This window comes from Molothrus aeneus, chromosome 9 (assembly GCF_037042795.1).
Source record: "Molothrus aeneus isolate 106 chromosome 9, BPBGC_Maene_1.0, whole genome shotgun sequence".
NCBI lineage: Eukaryota > Metazoa > Chordata > Aves > Passeriformes > Icteridae > Molothrus > Molothrus aeneus.
In genome coordinates, this window is record NC_089654.1 from 30,251,110 (window position 1) to 30,265,366 (window position 14,257).

The following is a 14,257-nucleotide window of genomic DNA, read 5'->3' on the forward strand; positions in this document are numbered from 1 at the left end:
ATTACTGGACGTGGTAGAGAAGTGAGTTTGGCTGTTTGACTGCATACTAAAGGAAATTTCATTAAAGCCAGCTAAACAGAGGCAACCTGGAGGTAGGACTGCTATCAAGAGAGATAACAGCCTCCCAAAAGCAGGAGCTGTCATCCCCTCTCAGCAACACCTGCCACTAAGTGATAGATCTTTTCAAAGGATCAGAAAATAAACCAATTATCTTGAATACCAACCCTAAAGTCATCCTCTGGCACAAATCCACCTGCGAGGAAAACACCTTTTCCTCGGGGCACAGGCCACAGATGCCTGGGTGGCTCTGCACGTTGGGCAGGTGGAGGCCTGACCTGCAGAGGCAGGGCTGGAGGCAGGCGTTCCCCACACTCCAACCATTACTCAGGCACAAAGAAAACACACCTGCTGAAAACACATGCCCAGAAGCTTAAAATACTCCCTTTACTTGTGGATAAAAGCCACGCCGACTTTAAGTTTAAAGATGAAGTGAAAGTGGTGTTTTCTCAGCAGGAAAATGACAAAGAGCTTAGACCCACCTAGCAGGCTGCAGTGTCAGGGAGGGCTGATGGAGGGGGGAAGGGTCATTTCCCAGAACACCGGGAGGAGACAGGAGACAAGAGAATGACTGAGGAGAGCGCCAGTACACCTAAAAAGGACCGAGTTGCCTATTCTTAGCCCCTGATCAGCCACACGTGGCTGTCTGCATTATCTCAGCACAGAAGAATCCCCAGTGGGCTCAGCAATGGACCACGAGGACAATGCTCAATGGAAGGGCGGCACCGTGACCTCTACCTGTACCCGCAGCGGCATATAATCCTCATAGAGGTCATCCCACAGCTCCTGCAGCTCTGAAATTTCCAGGGGAAGGCCCAAAGGAGCTCTGGAAAACGATTTTCTGTCTGTGCTCAGGAAGGCAGAACTAGCACATGCTAAGCCAGCAGAAGCACTGCCATCTGCCAATTCATGGCTGAGCTTGGGAGGGGGCAAGCTGGACTTCACAGGAATAGGCAGTCGGCTGCCTCGGGGGCTCTGAAGGGGTTTGTAGTCCAAAGTCTTGATCAAATTGAGGGCCAGCTCCAGCCTGTTCCCACTCAGTGAAGAGCTCGGGGTCATGCGATCATCCGAGAAATCGTCACATTTCCCATTCCCTTTCAGCCCCTTATCTGCATCTTCATCCTTCTGCTGCGGAGCGCTGGCCTCCACGGTGGTGTCCAGAGACTCAAGAGAGGATGCAGGTGTGCCTTCCTCCATGCTGTCCCCATCCACAGCCACCCTGGAGCTGGTGGACTCGGCCACATCACACACAGACGACTCCTCGTTGCCCATGCTGGCCGACCAGCGGCTGGACAGCCCGCAGGAGATGCTCCTGGCCACCTTTCGGGGCACTTTGCAGATGGCTTCATAGTCGGCGTCGGCCACGCGCAGGGCAGCACAGCCCCGGCAGCGCCGCGGGCGGCTCCCTGCCCCCTCGGAGCCGTGGCAGCTGTGCGGCTCCAGGCTATGCTCTTCCTGATCCATCCAGTACTCAAACCCCGAATAAGTGAAGTCCTCCTGGAGGAGGGCAGCGTACCGTGCATCAGGCAGGTTGGAAAGGTCCACGGTCCCCTCCCCAGCCCTGTCCTCTGTGCTGGAGTCGTCGTTGTTCCTGCGGTACATGCTTGCGATGCAGAACTTGAGACGGTCCTTCTCCAGCAGCAGCTTCTGCAGGCGCTCGATGGAGAGGGCCTCGATGCGGGCGATGACGGTGTCGAACCTGTAGATGCGGTCCAGCATGAAGGCACACTTGCTGCAGGCGAACTCGGACCTGCCGTCCCGGCACAGCTCCCTGCCCAGGACGTGGGAGAGCAGCACCTGGAGGTTCAGCTTGGCCGCCGTGTGGAAGATCCATCGCCGCTGGTTGCCGCACAGCTCCCGGCCGCAGATCCGGCAGTTTTCCTTCATCCTCCCTCCCTCCCGGCACACAAACCCACTCCCGCGGGCTCTCAGGAGACCTTCGCGAGGTCAGCACATCTCCCTCAGTCCCTGAGCCCGGCGGCACGTCTCACCGCACCAATACCCTCTTTTTAGGGAGGTCACACGCCGGAACCCTTGATTCAATAGAAACATCCCACCCTGCGCCACCTCCTTCACATCTTCACAGCCACACCTGAGCTGGCCCCCCCGCCCCTCCGATGTTGCTCCCTCGCCTCACAGCTCAAGCCCCCGATTCTGCCCCCTCTCTCCTCACGGCCCCCGTCCCCGGGGCTGCCCCTCACCGCGGGCTGCCCCTCCCGTCCCGCCCCGGCCCCACCGCCCCGAGCCGAGGATGCTCCTGCCACGGCGGCGCCCGGCTTCTGGCTCAGATTTCAAGATGGCGGCCAAGCCCAGCCTCCCGCGCATGCGCAGGACCCGCAACGCCGGCCGGGATATGTAGTTGCCACGCCCGCCTACGCATGCGGAGTGGCGGCTTGCGCCACGCCCGGGCACACGGGCAGTGCCGAGAGTCGCGACAGAGGTGACGGTGATCGATCGGAACGTGACAGCGCAGGGATCCAGTCTCAGTGCCAGAGACACACACACACACACACACACACACACACACACACACACACTAGTGCTTGGCTCCAATGCCAGTGCCTGTCCCAGTACCAAGTCCCCACCCTAGTGCCTGTTCCACGTCCCCGTCCCAATGCCAGCACCTGTCCCAGTGCCGGATCCTTGTCCCAGTGCCTGTACCAGCGCCAGGACTCCCCCCAGTGCCGTGCCCAAGTGCCCAGCCGCAGCAGGCAGTGTGGGTGGGCACGTCCCCGCAGCACAGTGCCACCAGCACCTGCACAGCAGCCCGTGCCACCTGGCGGGCAAACAGCAGGGTCCCTGCAGGAGCTCTCGCACTGACAGCCCGCGGCTGCTGGGGACAGCGCCGTGCCACCAACATCCAGCATGGCCAGAGCTGTGCAGCTGCCAGGAACATGCCGCTCTGATCTCTCACAGCCCTGAAATCCCGCCTGGCACCACGCCAGGCTGCCAGGGGTATTTTTAGACTTTGGATTTAGATGGCAGACGGGAGCAAGCAGCACCAACACCCTCAGAAGGACTGCACAGGCTGGTGGCCTGTCCCCTGAGAGCTCACACCGTGTCCTCTGAGCCCTCCTGCTCCTCCCAGCTCCTGGCAATCACCCAGCCCTGCCAGGCTGAACACGGCACAGCCCTGGCCACAGCCTCAGAAGGGGACAGGGATGACAACAACCAGCCAAGCCCTGGATGGACGAGCTCCTCCCTGGGGTCTCCCCACCCTTGCCCACTTACCTGCCCCTCCATGACCGGGGACCCCTCCAGGCACTGCTGCAGGTCACACTTCTCTGCTGACAGCATTTCCACAAGCTGGTTGCTGGCAGCCAGCTCTTGGGTCAGCTCTTCGATCCTCCTGAAAGCGACAAAAGGGCATGGGATGCTCAGGGACTGGGATGGCCATGGGATGACACTGGGGACAGCTGACAAAGGTCAATCTCTGGGGCAAAGCTTTGCTCCCTCCTTTGCCACAGACCAGCTCTCCCCCACTGAGGGACCTCTGCATCCCACCAGATATGCACAGCCCCTCAGTCACACACATCACAAGCCCCTCGGTAGTCCCCAAGAACTCGCACAGCACACAGGCTGGCAGCATAGAGGAGACATGTCTGGGACACCTACCTCTGGGCCATGGAGCCACAGCCATTGTCACTGCTGTCCTCCTGCTTTGTCCTTGCCGCTTCCTTCAGCTTCCCTGTCAACTCCCGGCATCTCTCTGCCTCAGCTCTGGCCAGCGCCGTGGCCTGCTCGGCCTCACTCCGTGCCAGCCTGGCCTCCTGCATGGCAGTAGGGTGAGCCCCCAGGCAGCAGCCCCTGGCTCCTGCCTGGCCCCCACCATCCCCTGAGACTCACCTCCTGCAGGAGCTGGATCTTGTTCTCCAGGAGTTCGTAGACGTGCTCCGACTCCCGCTGCCGCTCCTCGTACTGCTGCCGGAGCGCAGCCTGGCTGCGGCTCGTCTGGCTCTCTGCAGCCACCCTGCTGGGCACAGCACGGTGTGCCACAGCCTGCTACAGCATGGCATGGCACAGCACGGTGTGCCACAGCCTGCTACGGCATGGCATTGCACAGCACGGTGTGCCACAGCCTGCTACAGCATGGCATGGCACAGCACGGTGTGCCACAGCCTGCTATGGCATCTCCTGGCACAGCACGGTGTGCCACAGCCTGCTACAGCATGGCATGGCACAGCACGGTGTGCCACAGCCTGCTACGGCATGGCATTGCACAGCACGGTGTGCCACAGCCTGCTACAGCATGGCATGGCACAGCACGGTGTGCCACAGCCTGCTATGGCATGGCATTGCACAGCACGGTGTGCCACAGCCTGCTATGGCATCTCCTGGCACAGCACGATGTGCCACAGCCTGCTATGGCATCTCCTGGCACAGCACGGTGTGCCACAGCCTGCTATGGCATCTCCTGGCACAGCACGGTGTGCCACAGCCTGCTACGGCATCTCCTGGCACAGCACGGTGTGCCACAGCCTGCTACGGCATGGCATTGCACAGCACGGTGTGCCACAGCCTGCTACAGCATGGCATTGCACAGCACGATGTGCCACAGCCTCCTATGGCATGGCATGGCACAGCACAGTGTGCCACAGCCTGCTATGGCATGGCATTGCACAGCATGGTGTGCCACAGCCTGCTATGGCATGGCATTGCACAGCACAGTGTGCCACAGCCTGCTACGGCATGGCATGGCACAGCACGGTGTGCCACAGCCTGCTATGGCATCTCCTGGCACAGCACGGTGTGCCACAGCCTGCTACGGCATGGCATTGCACAGCACGGTGTGCCACAGCCTGCTATGGCATGTCATGGCATAGCACGGAGTGCCACAGCCTTCTATAGCATCTCCTGGCACAGCACGGTGTGCCACAGCCTGCTACAGCATCTCCTGGCACAGCACGGTGTGCCACAGCCTGCTATGGCATCTCCTGGCACAGCACGATGTGCCACAGCCTCCTATGGCATCTCCTGGCACAGCACAGTGTGCCACAGCCTGCTACGGCATCTCCTGGCACAGCACAGTGTGCCACAGCCTGCTACAGCATCTCCTGGCACAGCACGGTGTGCCACAGCCTGCTATGGCATCTCCTGGCACAGCACGATGTGCCACAGCCTCCTATGGCATCTCCTGGCACAGCACAGTGTGCCACAGCCTGCTACAGCATGACATCTCCCATAGCATGGCACAGCACAGTGTGGTTTGGCAGTGTGCACCATGGCATAGCATGGCATAGCACAATCTTTATGACAGCCTCCACCCCAAACCAGCTGGGCTGGGTGATCTGTACCACTCCAGGTGCCCTTAAGCCTGGCTCCCCCCATGTCCTGCCCTGGGGACACCGCTCCTCTGGCAGCACCAAGCCATGTTTAGGCTCTGACCCATCAGAGCACTCCTCACACACTGCACTCCTCACACACTCCCAAAACCAGGGCCTCACCAGCTGCTCTGCCACTGGCCCCCCTGCCATCGGTGCCCCATGGTGAAACACTCATGCCATGGCCCCTGGGCACGGCACTGCCCTCCCCCCCCAAACAGGTGCTGTCCTTTATTTTTGGCTGGCGCCAGGGCTGTAAGAGGAGCCCTGTGGGTGCCCAGCCCCATTGCAAACCCCTCCAGCCCCATTGCAGGCCCCTCTACTGCCTGCTATGGGCAGGGTGCAGGCAGACATCCCCCATGCCCGTGCCCACAAAGCCACCACAGGCAGGGCATGGGCACCATGTCTGCCCCGGGCTGAGGGGCTTGGCCAGCCCCACTCACCATGTGTTGTCCAGGGCTTGTTGCTTCTCCTGCAGCTCCCGCTTCAGGCTCTCCACCTCCACCTTCAGCTCGATGTTCTATGGAGCAGGAGGGAGGTGGGTAGGATGCCCTCAGACTTGCCTGGACACCCCAGCCCCACTGCCCACGGGAATGAAGAAGTGGCAGGGGGGACCCCCCTGCCATGGCAGGGCTTTGGGTGCTCCTGTCAGTGAGTGGCACAGGTGGCATTTTAGCCTGTCGGCTCCGGGATGGGGTGCCCCCACTCCATCTGTGTGCCCCCCAACTTGCACTGTCACCCACCCTGGGCTGGGGACGCCCTCTCCAACCCTCTCCCGGCTCCTGTCAAAGAAAATGAGGGGCAAGTTCCCAACAGCAGCTCCCCCAGCCCAGTGCCCGAAGCCCTCTCTGGCATCCCCCCCGGCTACACTCCCCCCACCCCATTCCCTCCCAGAAAAGAGAGGAAACCCGCTCAGCCTGTCCCCTACAGGCACTCACCCGCCGGTAGACATCGTCCCGGCTGTCCTCGCCCTTCTGCTGGACGCGCTCCTCCAAAAAGTAGATGCGGAGCTTGAGGCTGAAATTCTCCTTTTTGAGGTCATTGAGGTGCTGCGAGAGCGTGCGGTACCCGTTAGCCATGGCCGGTGCTCCATGAGGCGGGCATCCCGGCACCCCTCACATGGCGCCGCCGGGACACAGCCTAGGCTCCCTGCCCGCCCGCAGCTCCCGTCGCTGGCCCCGCTGCTCTCCCTTTCCTCTTTTTTTTTTTTTTTTCCGCCTCCCAGAGCTATTTGAGGAATCGCTGGAGCGGGGACAGCGGGTTGGTGAAACCCGAGCCCCGGAGGCCCCCACGCGCCGCAGCCGTGAGGGCGGTGAGGGGAGCGTGGCGCCCGGCCGGGCCCGGCCCCTCTGCCGCCGCCACCTGCCCCGCCGCCCCTCCTGCGCTCCACACCCCGCCGCTGTCACCAGGGGACCCGGCACGAATCCTGCGAGCACCCGGCAGTGCCGGGAGGGCCCCGGCGGTGCCATGCGGGTCCCGGCGCCCCGCGGTCTCACCTGCTCAAAGTCCCGCAGGGTCTGTGTGTGGGCGAGGGGCCCCATCTCCAGGTCCCGGAGGAGACACGTCTGCGCCAAGGGGTCAGGCTGGGGCTGGGCACCCGCGGGGCCGCTGGACCCCCTCGGCTCGGCTGGCACAGGCTCCTCATCAGCTTCACCCCACAGCCCTTCTTGGGAAGCTGGCAGGGAGCAAGGGCGAGCAGTAGTCAGACCAGCAAAGCGGCTGCCCCACACCTCGTGTGCTCCCGAGGAGAGGAGAGACAAGGGGACACCTGAGGGCCCAGAAAGCCCCCAGCCATCCCCGGACGGTGCGGGGCATCAGGGCATGCAGGGTACCGGGGCTCTCGGGGTGCCTTACCCGCCATGCCTCTGTCTCCGGGCACCACGGCTGGCACAGTGTCACTGCTGCAGGGGTCCCTGCAGAGAGCAGCACACACAGCCTGTCACGCACAGCACCAGGGGCCCCCCTGTGCCACCCCGCGCTGTGCCACAGGGACCAGGGAGGGTGACAGGGTGCCACTGGTGTCTGCGCACACGTGGGGACACACGTGTGCATCCCCATAGCCGCTGGGCAGAGGCTCTGAGTGCAAAGACACAAGGCCCTGGGGGCTGTGCAGATGGCAGTGTCCCCTCAGTAGCACTTTAGCTCCATTAGCAGCCCTGTCAGGGCCACCTGAGCCCCCAGAGCAGACTCCACAGCCCCCAGGGGAGAATCTGGGGCACAAGGCAGGGCTGGCCCTGGCTGCTCTCAGAGGGACCCTGTGCCTCCATGCTGCCATGGCTCGCCAGCTCGTAATTGGGTTTATTTTCAGCTCAGACGTGTGAGTCATTTCATGATTTAAGAGAAAGAAAAAGAAACCCAACAAACAAAAAAAAAAAAAAAAACCCACCTGGATTGTAGGGGTTTTTCTCCTTTTAAAGAAATCAGAATGTTTATTTTATAATCTCAGCCTGACTGCTTTTTGGTGGGGTCCCAGGGCGGTGGGCACTTGTCTCAGCATCAGTGTGGGCACAGTGCCCTGCCCACATGCACAAGGCTGAGCCCCAAGATCCAAGGAGGGCCAGCATGTTCCTGTGGCACAAACCATGGTGGAGACCCCGGGACCATGTCCCCAGAGCCTTGCACACCACACCAGCACCTTGCAGCAAGGGACAGCACTCCCAGCCTGGCAGGAAGCAGGAGAGGCAGACACAGGGTGCCACAGACCCTGCAGCAACAACCCATCATAGAGGGAAACTGAGGCACGATGATTTTAAACACAGCAGCACTGATCAGGCATGGCTGTGTGCCCTGCCAGACACCACAACCAGTGTGATACTCCGAGACAAAGCACCCAGAGATGTTGTACCTGCAGGCAGAGCACTCAGAGGTGCACTGCCCAGGGGCATCTTACCCAGAAGTGTGGAACCCAGAGGCACCCAAATTTCAATAACCAGAAGTGTGACTCCTGAGGAGATCGAGAGGCACAATATCCAGGGAGGTGTGACCTCTGGAGGCATGACAGTCCAGGAGAAACGGTGCCCCAGGTGTGACACCCAGAGGCAAAGCATCCAACACTCAGGATGCACAAGGAGGCACAACACTTAAGGAAGCATGGTGCTCAAGGGCATGATATCCCAAGGCATGATATCCCTGGAGGCAAAATACCCAAAAAGGCACATTAACCATAATATGGTTGACACCCAGAAGGGCAATACCCAGAGGCACAACAAGCAAGGAGGGATCACTGCCAAGTATTTAATGCACAAGGAGACACAATGCCCAGAGACAGAATAGCCATCAGGCAGTACAACACCCCAAATCCTGGGGGTGCTGCGGGGTGATGACCAAGGAGCCAGGCAAGGGCTAAGGCTTACCAGCCTACACTGTTAACTGTGCACAGGGAGATGTGCACAGCTGACAGAAAGAAAGGATGAGCTGGGCAAAGGAGGAGGTCCTGTGAGATAGGATTGTTCTGCCCTGGCTCTGAAAAACTGCACAGAGCGGAACAAAGTCCTGTGACTGGAACTTTGAAGGACACCATGGCTGAAAAAGTAACTTTTTCCTGATTAAGGATTATTTAAATAATGAAACACACAACACTGCACAGGCAAATAAGCTTAATGAAATACATGCTGCCACATAAATTACTCTGTTACTCAACTCTCCACCTAGATCATGCCACATGTCACACAGGAGGAGTGGGATCGGATTGGGCTATTCATAAGGGAGATAAGAACTTCACCTGGTTACGAGGAAGACCCAAAAATACCTTGGGGACAGTCAATGGGCTACTCCTCTCTCCCTTGTCCCAAGCCAGGGACACCTTGCTAAGTTTCTGCATATTATTGTTGTTATTACTTGGCTTAACACAAGTGTGCACCTTCCTGAGAGGGAATAGAGTGGGCCCAAAAATGTTGGAAAAACAACAATAAAGTAATTGGGCTTGCTGATCTTGTGTGCAAAAGGAAATCAGAGCACCCTCTCTCCTAAAAAATGGCAGATGTAGAATATACTGCTTTGAAATCAGAAAAGGAGCAAATTAAAATGTACTTGGCCACAGCTGGAAAGAAGGAAAAGCAACTACAGAAACATTTAGAGGAAAAGAAGGAGAAAAAAAAATGGAAGAAAAGGTAGAGATGATGCTTGTGTGAGCTGCTGCTCCCCCTGACATCATAGAGATTAGAAAACGAATCATATTCCCTGAGAAAGAGGATGGAGACATATGGGGTGACCCAAATGACAGAAAACTGGGGGAAGATGGTTCTTTGTCTCCTTCAAATCCCCCTGAGTATGAAGGCAGATGCATTATAGCAACAGAAGAGACAACTGAACCTTGGTGAATTGTGGAGAATCATAGCTGAAAAATAAGCCCATTCAATCTGATTCACTTTGAAAAGTGCTGTGGTCACAAACCAGGCTGGACTGAAATTCAGCAGGAGGAATCCTTCAGTGCACACATAATAACAGCCCACACATTCTGATTCCAGGTGGGCCTCTTCAACTATTAATGCCATTTCTAATAGATAAGGGAACACAAATTCCAGTACTGACAGAGCAGGACACTGAAAAACTGGACAGAGTTGAAATCACTGGAGTGAACAGAGCAAGTGCTACGTGCCAAACCACCAAGGCTAATTTATGGCTCCCAGGCGATAACCACATGTCCTCCCCTCACTTTGCAGCAAAAGATCACAATGAAAACATTTTGGGTGTCAATGTTCTGGGCAGCCAAACCTGGCAGCTGATGCAGAGCAACGTTTGGTCCTCCTGTTCAACCCTGACCCTAAAAGAAATCCAGATCCCACATTCACCCCACAGGGTGCTTACCCTCCCTCATTCAAAAGCTGCTAATGTACCTTATTCAAAAGCTGCTAATGTGTATATTATACATTTTATATATCTAAATCAGCTGCAGAGCCCACTCCCCATGTAATTCACCAAGCGATAATTCGCCAAACTTTCCCCCCATGTAATTCACCACTTTGGCTAAAAACTAAATGGAGATGGCAGTTACCTGTTGATTACTGGCACATAGATGGGGTGGGACCAGATTTGGAGAAAAGAGAGATGCCAATGCCAATGCTGAGCCTTTAACCACTGCTGTGCCAGTAACTCAGCTTCAGGGAGTGCCCCGCTCATGGATGGCAACCCTGGATGTAAAATATATGTTTTTTGTGATTCCACTCCAGGGACACAACAAGGCTTCATTTACCATCACCTCTAAGGGAGCGCAGCGTGTTTTTAGTAGGCTGCTCCAGGGATATAAACACTCTTCCACTATTGCTCATAAAGCTCTGGTAAAGTCTTAGCCACAGCTGTGACCCATCAAATGTTACAATATATCAGTAGATCAATAATATCATCATCATCATCATCATCATCAAATCATCCCAGAATGGCCTGATTTGGACAGAATCTTAAAGATCATCTCCTTCCATCCCCCCTGCCATGGGCAGGAACATCTTCCACCAGCCAGCATTGCTCAGGACCCCATCAAGCATCACCTTAAACACTTCTGGCAATGGGACATCCACAGCTTCTCTGGGCACCCTGGGCCAGGTCTCATCACCCTCACAGTAAAGAATTTTTTCCAACTATCCCATTCAAACCTACCTCCTGTCAGTTTGAAGCCATTCCCCTTGTCCTGCCACTACATGCTCTTGTAAAAAGTCCCCCTCTGTCTTTCTTGTGGGCTGCCTTCAGGTACTAGAAGGCCGCAATTAGGTGCCCCTGAAGCCTTCTCTTTTCCAGGCTGAAGAAGCCAAATTGTGTCATAGAGAGAATTCTCTCAAATTCCCTCACAGAGATGCTCCATCCCTCTAATCAATTTGGTTGGAGAATATCCTTTGGTGTTTTTACCCACAAAATACCAAAATACCCTTTGGTATTTTGCCCACCACTACCCTTTGGTGGTTTCGCCCAAAATGTGGGTTTTGCACACATTTTTCCTTTTTCACAAGGAAAAATGTGAGCCTTGAGCTGTTCTACATCCCAGCATCAGGGGCCCAAGCAGGAGGTTAAGTTGCTGTGAGTCTATTGGATTAAAGAAGCCCCTTCTGTACTCCTGCAAACCACAGAAAAAACAGAACATGGACAGAATCCACCTAACATAAAGGAGTGACAGCAAGTTCTAGGAACTTTAGAATTATTAATAAGAGAACTGAGGTTGTTCCATCAGCTTGATCCCAGATACCTATGGTAGCATATACCATAAATATATATCATATATTTTTATGGGGAATGCGGGTTCAGTGTACACAGTTCCCTTTTTAATCTGTGTCAAAAGGGGCTGGAAGAGCCAGAGAGAGCAGTAGACATTAGCTGCCACTCTTTCAATGACACTGGAACATGATATTCCTATCTAGAGAAGGGCTTGCTGTCCCTGGTGGGGCAGTGACACAAGCAGAGCAGATAAGGAAAGAACAAAGGGAAGGACAGAGTGAGAATATCCGGGGGTATACCCAACTGACTGATAGCAGACCATCCTGTGCTGGTTACAATGCTTCCGATGGGGACCCTGGCAGTGCTCTTAACAACCCCAAAATAACCTTATGCCTGGGAAACAAAATGTTACTGCTCAGGGCCACCCTGAGGCGGAGCCATGCCAGGGCAGTGCCCAGCCTGCACCCCCAGCCAGCCAGAGTGGCAGCCCCCTGCCTGGCCATGGCAATGCTGGGCCAGTAGGAGCCCAGGGCTCTGCCACAGCCGTGGCAGGTTGGGCTGAGTGGGGGCTCCCCCCTCCCTGCCCCAACACTGGGAATTTGTTTGCTGTGAAGGGGAGGCCGCTGCAGTGCTGCTGAGGCTGCAGGAGGACAAGAGCCCTTTCATGGCAGCCTGGAGCACGGAGCAGAGCTGCCAGGACAGCACAGAATGAGGGGGGCTTAGCCCTGGGGCCCCCCACTCGCCTGGCAGCACTGCCCACCCACCCCCATGCACCCCCAAGCCCTGGCACGAGGGGCACCACATGGCCCTGACTCAGAGCACTGAGCCCTGACTGACTCACAGCATCTCCAGGGCATCACACCAGGGCCACTGCAGCCACTCCTCAGCACTGCACCCCAGGGTGCCATCGGGAGAGGGGACAATGAAGGGCTGGCAGCCAGGGCCAGGGCACGTGGGCTGTGTCAGAGTGGCTGCAGTGCCCAAAGCACCGGGCACTAGACCCCAGCAACAGCAACTCACCTTCTACTGCTCCTGGATCACCTCCTGCGGGGAGACAGATGGACAGAGGGATGGATGGAGGGATGGACAGCAGGCCCCAGCCCCGTGCTCAGCAGCAGCCACTGTGTGCCAGCGGCTCCAGGCTGGCAGAGGGGCTGTGACAAGGGCCAGGAAAGGCCACGGAGAGTGTGGCAGCTCAGATTCCGAGCGTGGCACATCCAGCTCCCCGCTGACTCGTTGGCACAAATGTCTCAGCAGGGGCGGAGTGCCCCCACGGAGGAGGAGGAGCGGGGACAGCCGTCCCCAAAGCCGGTGGCTGCCTGAGTGTGCGAGCATGGCACGGAGCGCACGGCACGGCACGGCACGGCACGGCACGGCCAGCCGCGGACCTGCGCACGGGCACGGCAACAAGGTCCCCATTGAGCACGGCCGGCCGGGGAGCCGGGCTGGGGCTGCTGGGGAGCCGGGCTGGGGCTGCCGGGGAGTCGGGCTGGAGCTGCCCCGCTCTGGGCTGGCGCTGCCCCCGCTCCGGGCTGGCGTTGCCCCCGCTCCGGGCTGGCGTTGCCCCCGCTCCGGGCTGGCGCTGTCCCCGCTCCGGGCTGGCACTGCCCCCGCTCCGGGCTGGGCGGCTCCGGGCGCGGCCCCGCAGGCGTGGCAGCGGCTCAGCTCCCGGGGCCCAGCGGCACAAACGGCCAGGCCAGCGGCTCGGAGCGGAATCGGGGATGGGCACAACCGGGGAGGAGCAGGGACGATGAAAACGGGGCTGAGGAGATGGGGCAAGCCAAGATTCCTGCACCAACCCCAGCACCCTGAGCCCCTTCCTTCAAGGCTCTGCTTGGCCCAGCACCTCCAGCAAACCTCACATGCCCAGCGCACCGAGGAGAGCTTAGTGATGGTGCAGGCACCAGCCCAGGATCCTACAGCACCCTACAGCTCCTGGCCTCTCATCTGGCACACATACATTGCCCTGACACCCACAGGTCCCCATGGCACAGGACAGCGAACAGCAGCGTGCCCCCGGCGCTGCACAAGGGACTCCTGTCCCTTTCGTGCACACCAGCGGCTCCCGAGTTCTCCTGGGCTTGCCTGGTGCAGGGCCCAGAGAGCCCCCAACCCGCGGTCCCAAACCCCCGCCAGCAGCCCCAACCCGCGGGACGCCAGCAGCAGCAGGGGACAGCCACGGCCCAGGGGAATGGGGTTTGGGACAGGGTTTGTCCGGCCCTGCACAGCCCGAGGGAGTGCACACTGCTCCTGCCCGCATCCCGGCCGCACCGGTGCCGGGGTTTCCTGGGCCCCGACCTGCCGGGCACCGCCACAGCGCAGCGTGGGCACACGCAGCCCCCGCGTGCCCGGGACATCCCGACCGCATCCCCCCGGGTGTCACACGCGGCACGGACACGCTCCTCACCTCCGCCTCGGGGCTCGCATCCTGCCCCGCCGGGCTCCGCCGCACCGGGCCGGTCACCGGGGACGCCGGGCCGGGCCAGCCCCGGGCCAGCATCGGGCCAGCACCGGGCCGGGTCGCCGGGTCCCCGCAGGCGCTGCCGAGCCAGCCCAGCGTGCGCCGAGGAGGCGGCTCTGCGGCACCGGCCGGCTCCGCCCGCTTCTGCTTCCCCTCCTCCTCCTCCCTGCCTCCATCCTTCATCTTTCCCTGCCTCCCAGCATCCTTCCCTCCCTCCCTCCCTCCTTCTCACCCCGCATCCTTCCTTCCCTCCCTCCATCCCTCCCCCTGACCCCGC

General features: G+C 58.8%; 1 protein-coding gene across 11 annotated transcripts in view; it reads right to left on the reverse strand.

Annotated features, from left to right (window-relative positions):
* Positions 1 to 14,053, reverse strand: part of PDE4DIP (phosphodiesterase 4D interacting protein) — a 37,925-nt gene extending 23,872 nt beyond the window's left edge. For 4 of the 11 annotated variants that reach the window (XM_066555882.1, XM_066555883.1, XM_066555886.1 and 1 more), the window contains exon 1: positions 796 to 2,155. In XM_066555882.1, coding sequence (XP_066411979.1) covers positions 796 to 1,944 — 1,149 coding nt within the window. In that variant the 5' untranslated portion in view covers positions 1,945 to 2,155. Of the gene's footprint in view, positions 1 to 795; positions 2,156 to 3,288; positions 3,407 to 3,672; positions 3,828 to 3,903; positions 4,031 to 5,821; positions 5,899 to 6,316; positions 6,428 to 6,874; positions 7,054 to 7,232; positions 7,292 to 13,926 lie in introns of those variants that run through there. The other 7 variants (XM_066555881.1, XM_066555884.1, XM_066555889.1 and 4 more) reach the window with 6 other exon arrangements.
* Positions 14,054 to 14,257: the final 204 nt, after the last annotated feature.